This window comes from Alligator mississippiensis, chromosome 12, assembly GCF_030867095.1.
Source record: "Alligator mississippiensis isolate rAllMis1 chromosome 12, rAllMis1, whole genome shotgun sequence".
NCBI classification, from domain to species: Eukaryota; Metazoa; Chordata; order Crocodylia; family Alligatoridae; genus Alligator; species Alligator mississippiensis.
In genome coordinates, this window is record NC_081835.1 from 59,336,271 (window position 1) to 59,349,551 (window position 13,281).

Consider the following 13,281-nt stretch of genomic DNA (forward strand, 5'->3'; position numbering starts at 1 on the left):
GCACCAAATGCACTCAGAACAAGCTGGTTTTAATTTGTTCCATCTACACTGAAGTGTATGTAGTCTGTGTCAGCCACCATTTAGCCTGTTTGCAAGCTCTCTGTTGCACTTGTGCATGTTTGGATGCAAAGAGTATTAAGCTTTGTTTAGGGCAATGATTCTCAACCAGGCTCCTGCAATACTCTGGTGTGCTATGCGATCCTTTTTAAGGTGACACAGGGTGCAAACACTTCCACAATTCACAAGATAAAGCCGAAGATTTCAAAGGGGAATCCATAACGTCAAAAACATTGTGACTTTTTTGTGGCTTTTCTGAATTCTTTGCAACAGAAAACTTGCTCTATTATTTTTCTGTAGTTAAAAAACAAATGAAAGCTAACACCTGGCACTTTCTGAAGGGTGCCTTGAGTCTAAAAAGGTTGAGAACCACTGGTTTAGGGGGAACAAAGGGCAAGTACCAGGGTAAGCTTCATCTACAGCGGAGGAGCTTTAAAGTTTTTAGGACCCATCATTTACTTCTCTTGGAAGGATTTGCAAGGGAGGGTTCTCCTATTGATGGGTGCTGCTGGCAGAAATGAGAGAAACATTGAAGCTACTAGGTGATTGCTGTTGTTTTTATTACTGCTCAAGTTTGAGTTACTTTAATAGCATCGAGAAGGACCTCTGCCCTCCCAGTGATGTGCGCTGGGATTTTTAAATCTCATGCAAACGTATAATTAATCCAATTGTTGCTTACTCTGATGTAGTTACTGGGTCATTCCTGGTTCATGCCTGTGTTGCAAGGAAAGTTTGGGGAGTGGTGTTGGGTGAATTAAAAATGAGCCCCAGCGGAACGACTTGTCAGAGTATAAAAAACCCTGCTGTCAAAGGCAGCCTTGAAGCCACTGTCTCTATTTCCTGGGGACCAAACAGTTTACATGTTAAGATTTGGCATTAAGGTAGAGAACAAGGGGGTTTCAGGATCCTGTGAGGCTGGGGGTTGGGTGAAACCTCATTGCAGCTGGTGGGTGTAACCACCACACTTCATTCAGGAGGAATGCAAGAGGCATTGAAACCCCTTCTGTGCAAGAGACAGCTGAAAGAGTAGGAGCTGCTTTCTGCAGCCCTGGCCACAAGCAAGACTTGGCCCTTGCAATCTGTGGGTTTTACACGGGGGTATCCTTTGGTGCCCTGGGCGGTGGAGGAGGAAGGGAGAAGGGGAGCGGCAGAAACACCAGGGAGTCGGAGAGAGAAGGCAGCAGAGAAACCTACGTGATCTAAGCCTCAGTGGCGGAAGCTTTTGGGTGGCGTGCTGGCTGCAGAGAGGCCTAGACCTGTTAGCAAAGCAACTGTCCAGCTGTGTCCTGGAAAACAGGACTCTGAGGATGTTCTTCATAAATCAACTGGATTGCATCAAAGAAACAACTGTCTCCTCGGCTTTTCCTCTTGCTGGAAACAATGCGCAAGGTCTGAATGCTGGCAAACGACTGGAGTCAAAACAGGTGACCATCATTCAGGCGAACATGTACATCACAACTGCGCCTAGACCAGGGGCAGGCAATTATTTTGGGTGAAGAGCCACTTACCGAGTTTTGGCAAACTGTTGAGGGCTGCATTTCCCTTCCCCGTGCAGCGAAGCAGGAACAGCCCCAGGCTCCCAGGCCAGAAACTTCTGCTAGGCAGGGGGGCAAGGGCTGGGCCAACCTTGCTGCTGGGTCCTGCCACTAGCTTCCTCTGGGTCCTACCGGCCCTGGCTCCTGTCATCTTTGACAGGCAGCTAGGAGCAAATAAATATTAATAAATATTAATTTTCTAATTTTTTAGGGCCATATGTTGCCCACCGCTGGGCTAGACAGAATAGGTCCTGCTCAACTGTGTGTCGAAGGGTTTGGTCACAAAGCACCTGGAGAAGCGGCTCGCAAACTTTTCGAGTTGGGGCCCCCCTCCAGGACTACTTGAGGTGGCAGCATCCCTGGTTTGGCACCACTGCCACCTGGGAACGGGGCCCCCGGTGCGGAGCCGGCTCGGGCGGCGCTGCGGCACATGCGCACAGACGCACTGCGGAGGCGGGAGGGACCCGAGGGGTCATGGCAGAGGACGGGAAGCGCACGGAGCTGCATTATCACCCCGCTCTCCTGCGCGCTTGGGACGGACCGCACCCCGCCACAGCTCGAGTGGCGAGTGCAGCCCCGCCTGCCCCCGCCTCCTCAAGGGTGCTGGGGGGCGGGGCCTGGTGACGGCACGCCGCTGCCGCGCTGGCTCCGCCCCTCGGCCAGCCCCGGGGCGGGGTGGGCGGGGCCGGAAGCGGCCGGGCCGCGGCTTCCGGGAGCTGCTCTCGCCGCTGCGCTCCGGGCAGCGCCCCCGCCCCGTGCCCCTCCCCCGCCCCCTGGGGTCGCAGCCCCTCCCCCCGCCTGACCCCCCCCCCCACTTTTGGGGTCTGAGCCCCCTTTGGGGTTTGAGCCCCTCGTTCTGCCTTAACCCCCCCATTTGGGGTTTGACCCCCCCTTGTGTGGCCCCAGACCCAACCCCCCTCCTTGGGGTGTGAGGGTGACCCCCCCACGGGCAGGGGTGCATGAAGCCGGCCCAGCGTCCCCGGCTCCACCTCTGCCGAAACCGGCCCCCCGCCACCTGCCCATGGCCCCCACCGCCCGCCCCGCGGCCCTCGTGAGCGGGGCAGGGTGGGGGCCCGGCCGCGTCGCTCCGCCATGAGCACGAGGCACTGGTGGCGCAGGTAGCCGTGGGCCAGCGTCCGACGCGGTCGCTTCGGGGACGACGAGCCTGGTGTGACCGAGTTGGCGCCCCCCAATACTTGAAGCCACCCCCCCCTCCCGCCCACTCTCCTTACCTCTTTTTTGGCCTTTCTCACTGAATGCTATGCAAAAGAAAAGGAAGAAAAAAAGAAACGCGGACCCGGACTGCGGGGGAATGACCGTCTCCTGCCCTGGGTGACTGGTGCTCGGCGAGATGAACTCGTTCTCGTCCCACCGGGCGGACGAGCCGCTGTAGACGGGCCCCTTGACGCTTCCGTAAGCCCTGTTGTCCTTCCTGAATCTCGTTACCGTGCACGGTTTCACGTCGAGCCACCCGCACGGCCTCGCTGAGCGTCGGGAGCACGGGTGCACCTGACTGAACTCTCCGCCTCAAGTGACTTGCTTGGAGGATGGTGTGAACACAGCCCCCTGCTCCTCGGTCGTCTCGTTTTCCTGCAAAACTCCCAGCCTGGAAGATCGGGGCTGTCTGTGTCCGAATCGTTCTGGTCCTGGGAGCGGCAGCCCAGCGTTACTTTATGGGGCAACAGCCTGGAAAAGTTCTTGGGGACCAAAGGAGGCCGAGTCTGCCTGCCCTGCACTTCATCAAGGGAGCAGGGAAGAAGGAGTCATCCAGGCATGGAGGCCCTCACTGCAATGTCTTCGTGGAGCATGGTAAGGGGCTGAATTGACCTGGCCTCTACAGCGCACTATTGGCTTGTTGAAGGGGTTAAAAAAAAAAAGCAGAGGTCAAGGTTTTTTGCTGCTTATGCGTGATTAGTGCCTAAGAATATTTTGGCATGTTCAATTGCTGTTTCCCAGTTGCGTGACTGATGAGTGGGCTTGGAGAAGGGAGCATTATTATAAAGCTTAAATGCAGGGAAAGCAGCTTCTTAGTAAATTAAAAAAGAGAATCTGTCTTTTCCTCTAAGGTCAGAGAATATTTTGCATCCTTTCACTTGTGTATTTAAAGGACATGAACTAGTTTGGTAATACGTGTCCTTGTGAACCTCTGATTGTGCTTAGAAGGTAGGCTGTCACTTCTGTGGGTATGTTTGTGATGCCTGGAAGCGTGTGTATGTGTGCGTTTCCCCTGTGAATGGACATCACTCTCAGTTTCATTTCCTCTGGGTCACCAGCTAGGCCAGTCTCCTGGTGTGACGATGCCTGTAGGTATAGGGCTCTGCACACATGGACCTGCTTTCAGGACAGTGACTTTTGAGGGACTTTGTACGACTGCGCTGTGCACCCAGTCACGGGACAGCCAATGGTCAGTGCAGCCTGGGGGAGAGGGTGATAATATCCATAACTCATCATTTGAACTTAGATTTTTTGGCTGACTAAATTTTAAGGTAATAGGGCCCCTTCTAAAAGATGGATGCAGAAAGAAACTTTTAGACTGTTCCTCACTTGTCTAGCACTTCATTTGAATTCTTCGCTTCTTTTAAGACCTCTCATTACTTACGGCTTTCTGACAAGAAACAGATCACGACCATGTTTGTCTGGGTAAAAATGCTGAATAAAGTAACATTATCATCCTTGTCCAGTAGAAAACTTTGCTAGATTTGTCTTCTCAGAAAAGACCAAACTAGGTGAAGATGTGAAAATGAAGTCTGCGGAGTGAGGTTTGTTCGGTAAATGGCTTTATTATGTGATTTTAATTTTTCAATGGGACCAAAGAATTCAATAGGGTTCTTAGCAGGAGATGCTGCAGATACACTGACATGTTAAAACCAATCAGAGTAGTCCCGACTAACTTATTTTTCCCTGCCTGATCACTGCACAGCAATTGTTTGTTAACTGAAGCTGAACCGTGGAAAGCTAGGCAATAGCGGAGCTGACCCAGCCCTCTTATCAGTGGCATGTTCTTGCTATGAGAACACTCCAAGCCAAGGCTTCAGTACCTTGGAAAGGAAAAAAGAAAAACAAGTGCACCCTCCCCATCTCTGTTGCTTCTGTGCTTTTCGAGACAGTTTCAAGGTCAGATGGGCCAGAGTGAGCAACAAAGCACTTAACTACAAGCAACGCAATATTCTGCCCAGCTTCAGGGTTTTGATCTGCCAGACAAGGCAGCAAGCCTGCTTTTTGCTCATCGAACAGGAGTAGACAGATGGTAACTTTTTTTGCCAGGATGACCTGAGGTCAGGAGAGCCTAGCACATTTGCAAGGAAAAGGAGTATCTATGATACCCATACTCCATATGTCCACCAGAGACCTTGGTGTCCTAATTAAAAAAAGAATATAACTTGAAAGAGGCCATCATGACTAGTACATCTGTTAAGGGATTGCAGAAGTACGGTCTCACTTACCCACATGAGGGAAAGCTTCTCTTCTGAGTATCTGAAGAGGCTCTCATCAACACAGACAATAGTTAAGTCTGCTCTGCTGTTTCTGTTCATCTCTGCTATGGGTTAAGGCTGTTTAAAAAGCTCCTGGCTGAAACCTGACCTACAAAACACTGTTCTGTGAATGAATTGCATGCCATTCTTGGGAAACAAACCAGCAAGGAGGAATTGGTAGTAGTCTTTGGTGCTCCTTATCGTTCTCAAATTGTGATTCTTGCCTTTTAAAAGAAAACGTGCTATCATCCAACTTTACTGCCTTCTTGGTTTCTGAACAGAGAATAATTAATATTTAAAATATTATTCATGAGACACAGCTGGAGGTCATGTTTTATGGAAACAAATCTGATTCTAATTCTTCAAAATCACAGTTGTTTTAAGTAGTTGCTCTTTAACATTTTCATTATACAGCACACTCTATTTAAGAGCATAGCCTTGGTACTGGCACATACCCAACTCAATGGGAACAATGATTTTACTACAGGGACAGCCTGCCCATAGCTATAAGCACCTCACTGAAGTTGGTTACCTTGTTTTTCAGATGACCTGATGTCTCTAATAGTAGCCTTGGCATTGACTGTGTCAATTTAAGACTACTTTAGTCCTCTCTCCAATTGTGCAGTTAAACTGAACAGGTATGTCACAAAGCAGTGAGGCTAAAGAGTTCCTCTGCACTTAGGCAATTTATGCATTTAACCCAGGGGTGAGGTACAGCTCACAGAGTCTGGTCTCCAGGGCTCCCCATTGGTTTGGAAATTTGGTGGCGGGGGGAGCGGTGGCTGCATTAATTACCCTGGTTCCTGGAGGTGTGGCAACTGGCGCTGCCACGGCTTGTCCTGCCACCAGATTTCTGGACTTGCAGGGAGCTCTGGGGCTGATGACACAATTCTACGTGCCAGATCAGGGCTTCATCCTGGCTCTGTGCCACTCATCTGCCTCACAGACGCACTCCGCCCATCAGATCTGGCCCTGTGCCACCATCCAGCTAACGGGGCCAGATGAGTTGGGCACCACTGATTTAACCAACAGGCAATTTACTGAACTTGCTTGCATTGTAAGCAGCAGGCAACAAGTTGGTGGCTGTATTGTTTTTTGCCTCCATCCTCATGTAAATTCCAGTGCTTGTTTGGGGTGTGTCATAAAAAACAGCTAAGGGTAAAAATATAGACAGAGGTTTCAAGTTAGTGTACATGGACCATGGAAGAACAGCATCATGTTAGACAAGCATTTATATATGTTGTGGTTTTCAGCCTTAGAGTGGGTAATGCCTTGTTTTTATACGCCGTTCCACTGAAATCAATGGAACCACTTTCAGAGCTAAGTTGTGCCCATGATAAAGCTGGCAGTTTTGGGGTGGGGGAGCAAGGTGGCAGTACAGAGTTAGTGCAGAGTATGGTATCCCTAGGGTAGCGGTCCCCAAACTGCAGGGTGTGACCCTAAGAGGAGTTACAGTTTATGAGGTCATGAGCTTGACAGAAATGGAATTGCTTATGCTAGTATTTGCAGTGCTGTACCCCAGAGAAGTGGGCTTTGCAGGCAGCAATGTGGTTTGAAACTCAAAGCTGTCTGGGAACTGCTGCCGTCCAGCTGTTGTAATTTGCACCAAAGTAGCTCAGCTCCTGGTTCAAGTTCAGATTTCTGAAAATCTGGAAATAGAGGTGAGGTCCACCCTGATGCAGCTTTAGCCTTCTGCCTCCCCTCACATTGGCACTAATCAACAGGAATCATTGGCAAGTGCCTGAGCTACATTTACTGTGTTAAGTGTTTATGGACTGAAGGGATTTGTTGGCGCAGCTGTGATTGACATGAGGCAAGTTAGAAGGGAGAGTAGTATGACTTGCATCTGATCCCTGTGTGTGTGACTGAAGGATAGAGGTTGTGGTGCTTCTGGTGCACAGGTTGAATTCATAGCAGAGTGTAGAGGTGGTCTTTCCATGGGGCTTGTCAGCAGGGAGATGCATGTGGGGGGTGAGTGAAAGTCTGGTGCTAAAGGCATGTATGAGAGTGAAGCAGATATGTACCCGCCGTGGAGCAGGGCAGGGGCAGGGCAGACTACTTCCTTACATTTGGCCCTGTTTGGAGGCAGCGATAGTGTGTGTCACAGGTGTCCTGTGGCAGGGCTCAAACATGCTGGTGTCACAGCTGTGTGAGCACTAATTACATCTTCATTTCCTCTCTTTCCAGAAGTTTATGCTCCTGCATAGCAAACAACTTGATTTCATGATGTGTATTTATTTTGTTCGTTGTTTCAGTTGTGATGCTATCAAAATTGGCCTTAAAGGCAGAGCCGGGATAGAATCCAGCTTTGGAGACTGGTTGGTCTGGAGCAGGTAGTAATGATAAAATCTTCTGGTCGTGCCTTCCAGCTTTAGGATCTTTTTGAGAGAGGGGAAGTTTGCTGAGGTGCCTGCTGCCCGTGTATGGGAACATTCACCCAAGGCCCTTTTCACGTGAGAAACAGTCTCATAAAGGCAAACTAACAAATGGGAAAGCCCCAGGTAGTTGCAATCTTGCATCTCTCCTGGCACTGTTCCTCTTTGGACCAGCCCCCTGATTGCTTGTCAGCTTCAGAAATTGAGGCTTAAAAGGAGCTGCTTTGCTTCAGCTGATTCCATTTCAGACCTTTCACCTAGGATTGTACCTTTAATGTCTGTTCAGTGCAAGTCCATTATTTGAAGTTTGCCTGTACCACTTCCATCCTGTGTTCTGGGAGGATAAACTGCACTTGCCCTCTTAGGCTGGAGAATTGGCAGCTTCTGAACTGTAATTTCCATACTTGTTTAGGTGGTGCTGAGGCACCCGGACCAGCATTGAGAGCACTGGCTCTGCAGCCAAATCTCATATGCTGTTAATACTAACACAGGGTTGTCCTCGTGTATGCCACACCCCAAAGCTGGCTTTGTCTGCTGACTCTGATTACATCTATCCTACACTTATCCCATCTATCCTACATTGATCCCATCTATCCTACAAAGCTTCTGCTCCAGTTGTCTTGCTCCAGCTACCAAATACTCAGTAGGTTTCACTAACCTCCCTCTACACCACTTCAGCTAGGCTTAGAATAGGTTAGGAAAGAGCCCCAAGAGCAGCTAAAATGTTTTTCTCCAGTCATTGGCGTAGAAGGAGGTAATGGGGAATGGCTAATCCTTTTCCTGGGCAAAAACTGTGCTGTTTTGCAGACTGGCTAATCTCCAATAACTGGCTGTGCTCAAGCAGATCGTCTCTTTCATGATGACGGCGGGGTCATTGCTGGAGTGCCAGGCTTTCATTAATACATTATACTGCGTCTACATTCTTGTTATTCACCCTTTTTTGCTAGAAATCTCACATGAGAAAATCAGCACAGGGAGGTAAGAGGAGGATGCAGTTTTTTAGAATGGAAATGAATGCTTGCAAGTGGTCGTCTTATCCCGTGCATTTCAGAATCGGCCAACAAACTAGTGATCTTAAAGGGAAAATGCAAAAGCTTCAGCCTTGTGTGGCAGGGAGCTGAGCTGTTCTTGTGGATAGAGCATCAGACAGTGTCAGGACTTTTATGTTACATCCCAGCCTTTGCCACTGCCTTTGTGTCACCTTGGGCAAATTTCTCTTGCTTTCCTGAGCCTCTGTCCCACCATGAATCCTGTGTATTTTTTGTTTGTCTGAATTGTCCTGCCGCAAGGAGGTGACAGTCTCTCTCTGTACAGTGCCTAGAACAATGAGTTTTCTCTCTGTCGGGCCTCCAGACAGTAATGTAAAATGTATAGACTAGATGCGGCGCTTCTTATTGCTGCTGCATCCTCATGTCAAAGCTATCGCTTGTGGCTGTAAACATGACTTCTTTTTAGTATTTGGCGACAAGATGTCAAACAAGGACTGATTAACTGAGTGCAGATCATCTGCATTCCTATTTAAGTTTGCAAGACTTGAGTTTTCCAGAAGACCTGTGCAATGTGGCAAGAAAATTGATTAAGCTGCTATCCTATGCTGCTGTATCCATGGAGAATTTTGAAATCTAGTGTGGGGTTGTGAATGGATTTCAGTCATGCTGATGGTACTCGGTGTGTGTGTGTAGTGCTGCAGCCACACTAGGATGGTGCCAACCACATGCTAGGTTGCATTCAGTATGTTATGGGGTATTTTTTATTTCTTCTTTTGTTCTGACTAATGTATGTTAATACAGGCACAAACAAAGGTTAATACAGTAAAGGCAAATATACTCCTGAAAACAGCATTCTCTGAGAATTATTATTGTTTCATACTTGCCTTCCACTGTCTCTTTGGCAGAGGGGGGCTGCATTTTATGTACAGTATCTATTGATACCAGTATAAAGAGAGCCAGTGTCTCAATCCAATAGTCTTTTGTGAGGCTGGTTTGCTGTTGCACACTAGCAAGTAGCAATAAGTCTTAGAAAAAGAGGTATAAAAAGATCTGTTGTGAATAGCTGAGGAGGTTTGCTGTATGGATGTACAAACCAGCTTAATCAGAAGTTACAGGGGGACTTCCAGTAGCTACTGCTTAAGTTTTGTTCCTTGTGTTCTCAAATCTTATTTATGCCTTGGTGGAAGTCGGATTAAACTGTAGGAGTTGTCAGCCCCTTTGCCAAATAACATGCAGTTCTGATTTGAAGGAAGATGCAGAACTAATGAGCAGCCAAAGAATTTTAGCAACCAAAACTCCAAAAAGCCAAGTTTTTTCCACTATGGTTCATGATTGTTCTTTGTTATACATCTGAGTTTCACCCAGGTTTTGCTTTTGGATGCTCAGTGTAACATCTGTTCAAGCTGGTGGAAGTTGTATGCATCTGGTACAAATCCTCCCACACTGCTGAATTTTATGCTCTAGGACAGGGATAGACAACCACCATGGGTGCCAGAGCATGGTGCACACAGACATTTTGCTTGGTACATGTGCCTTGGGGCAGATGGCAGGGAAGGGGCCAGGGCTGCGGTGCCACAACAAAGATCGGACCCCTCGTGACTCCCCTGGCATGCCAACATTTTACAGGTCGAGGTTGCAGGTGTTTTTGGCACTCTGCTGACTGCTCTAAGAGGATTTCTGTACCAACATTTTCTTAGAGTCTCTGTCTAGATCAGTGTTTCTCAACCTTTTTAAGTAGCAAGTACCCCCGAACTTCTGAAAATGTTAATAAGTACCCCAACACTCAATTTTCTGGGGGATTTTATATTTACAGAGTAATGTAAGGCCGTGATATGACAGATGTCTGATCTGGTGTGGAGAGGGTTGCCACCTTTTAAACCAGGGGTGCACAACTCAGGTATGTACCTGGGCTAGAAGTGATGTTGCCCAAAGCTAGGAGGGCTGAATGCCAAATTATTACTTATTATTTTTATGTGCGGTGCACCAATGTTTTTGCCATAGTTTTGAGAGGAAAAGAGTGAAAGAGAGAGTGTTGGGGTACCCACATACCCCCTGCTTGTGTCTTGCATACCCCCAGGGTTATGCGTATGGCTGAGAAACTATGGTCTAGATGGCATCCCTGTTGGCAGGACAGAGTTCTGAATGCAGTTTCCTTAAGATCAGGCTGCTGTGCAAAGTAACATCTGCCTGGCCTTTGCTTTTCTTGTTTGCTTTCTGTGATGCGTCTCCCTGGAGTCTTGTTCTGTGTGGGGAAAAGCATGAGTCTGTTCTTGCAGTCCTATAGTAGTTTAATTCCCCCGTTTTCAGTGCAGTTGATCTTGTCTGCTGGAGATGAGGTTGGAGTTCAGCCTGTGCTGCTAGAGACCTCCCATCTGTCTTGCATTGTCTCCGCCCTGGTGATTTCACTTAGCAAATGGAATTGAATTAGAGATGATTAATGCCTAGTAGTAAAGAACCAAGGTGGTTGTATTATCACTATCTGAAGCCTTTTGTTTTTGAATCTGTTTGGATTATAGTGCTGCAGTGAACTGTGTTTTGGACCATGTCTTTCTCCTACCCTATCACCGCTATGTCAATTCCATCAAATTAAAGCGCTCTCCATATCATGCTCCACGGTCTCATCTGTACAGCAAATCTTTGTTAGTGCCTTTCTCTCCTGAAAGCTCAACTGTACCCAGCCTTGTTCTGATGTGTGCTCTTAACTTGACGTAAAGAAAAAAAAGAACAGGCTTGTGGTCTCTGGGAATGTATATGATTAAGACCACATTACATTTTCCGTGCCTGCTGCCTCTTGGTGGCACATGCTCAACATCTGGCTTTTGAGATGGCAAAGTTGACCGAAATGCGGGATCCCCCCCTTCCCTGACCTGCTTTGTTTCCTGCCTGTCAGATTTGAGGTGCAGTTGGCAGGGTGAAGGCCATTGTGCCTGCTCCCTGCGTCTCCTCATGTCAATGCTGCACCAGGGGAAGCTATTTACTGCACCCATCTGCCATGTAAGGGGCTGAAGGAGAAAGCCATCCGTTAACTGTGTCAACCTGTTACTGCACACCCAAAACTACTGATTTGCAAAGGAGAAATGAAATTGGTACAAACTGGTATAGGAATCACCGCACCACTAAATCACTGGCAGTCCCTTATCTGTTCCAAGAACTGGCGCTGCAGTTTTGTCAAAGCTGTGGGTATCAGCCTAATAAAGGCATAAAGGCACAACAGTGTTAACTTGGAAGCCATTCAGGTTTCCTGAAAGTGCTTCCTTTTTTATTTGTTAAAGCTGCATGTTTTCAAAAGGCCATCTCTGCTGACTGCCGGATCTGCCTAATGAGCCAATAAGGGGCCGCATGTTATATTCTTGATAGCCTCGGTTTCTGGTACGGCTGCAGCAATTATCAGCGGGGATGTTGTATGGAAAAGTCAACTCTAGGTGTCACTTTTTATTTAACCTTTTGTGATTATTTTTTGTTTTTAAATGAACTGCAAGAAATTAAAAAACCAGCAGTATGATCCTTTGGCCACTAGATGTCTTTTCTGGATCTTGCATAGGAGTTGAAATGATTCCTGTTTCGACAAAATAGTCCTTGGCCCTTTATAAAGAGGGACATAATTTGGGTGGTAGCTGGGGCTAGTGTTAGGATTTGGGGTAGAAATCACTGTGCAGGGTTAGAAAGAGGCTAGGCAGTCATGTTTTTTCTCTCTCACTCTAATATTGTTGAATTATTTAAGATGCACTAAACTATTATAGAACTGTTGAACCTAAAGTCTCATATCATTAGTTTTAAAGCCTTTGAATCGTGGCTTTTTAAATCTCCTTTCTGGCGACCAGTCCCTTTCACTCCCCCTCTATGACTGAATAGTTGCATTGCAGGTTTTGCAAGCCCAGTGCTTTTGCTGTTTGGAGGAGGATCTTACCTCTGCCCCACAGAAGTCCATTCTTCTGTGCTTTAAACCAGCGTTTTTAAACCTGTGGTTTGCAACCCAAAAGCAGGTCTCAAGAATATATGAAAGGGTTGTGAACAAACTTTAAAAATAGATTCTCCTTTTAAAGGAGAAAAATGTGGGAAACCATGCCTTTTTCCTTGCAGGCTGGCAGAGCTCCAGCCCCCCACATGTACCCTCTGCCCCATACACCGGGGGGGATTGAGGTGCAGGGCAGCAGGTCAGGATTGAGGGGCACTGGGTCAGGACTGGCCATCGGGGTTTACAGGTGGGTCCTGGTACAAAAAAGCTTGAGAACCACTGCTTTAAATGACAGAGGTAACACATACTGTGTGGGTTAGCTTTTTTTTTTTTTTCCCAGCACTGCATTCAGTTCGGTTGCTGTGGCTGGCATGGGATCTTCCTCCCCTCCCTTTTCAGTTACGTTAAACTGGCTGTTAAAGTATTATATCTCTTTCAGTTTAATTCTAAGTTGTGTATATTATATTTCATGTATTGTGGTCCCTCAGTACCGTAGGTGCAGGAGGTGAATATTCTTGAAACGTGAGATGGGTTTAAATATTTCGGCAATTCTGAAGATTTAAACGTTTGTCTCCAGGATGGCAGGAATGTAGCTACTGCAGAAGTCAACCTTTGGTATCTAATTGCACTATTAATAGTGACTTAACGTCAGAAGTTTTATCATAATTAAGGTGACAGCAAAAATATTATCAGAGTTGCATTCCTAATCATGCTCTTTTATGACCTTACAGAAGTTAAACTGTGTATCCTTGGAATATTCTCCTCTTACTCAAGTCTTTTGGGTGGGAGAATTGTTGTCATAATGAGAGAAACTAATGTATTCAGCAGAGCAGTTTGGGCTATAAATATGTACACTTGAGCGAGCCTGTCCATTATTATTACTAGCTGTAAGCCTTC

General features: G+C 47.3%; 1 protein-coding gene across 1 annotated transcript in view; it reads left to right on the forward strand.

The window, feature by feature from the left end:
• The first annotated feature begins 2,312 nt into the window (after positions 1-2,312).
• The window catches only part of ABL1 (ABL proto-oncogene 1, non-receptor tyrosine kinase), a 96,720-nt gene continuing 85,751 nt past the window's right edge, over positions 2,313-13,281 (forward strand). The window contains exon 1 of the mRNA XM_006259998.4: positions 2,313-3,401. Within this exon, the coding sequence (XP_006260060.2) occupies positions 3,266-3,401 (136 nt within the window). The 5' untranslated portion in view covers positions 2,313-3,265. The remainder of the gene's footprint in view (positions 3,402-13,281) is intronic.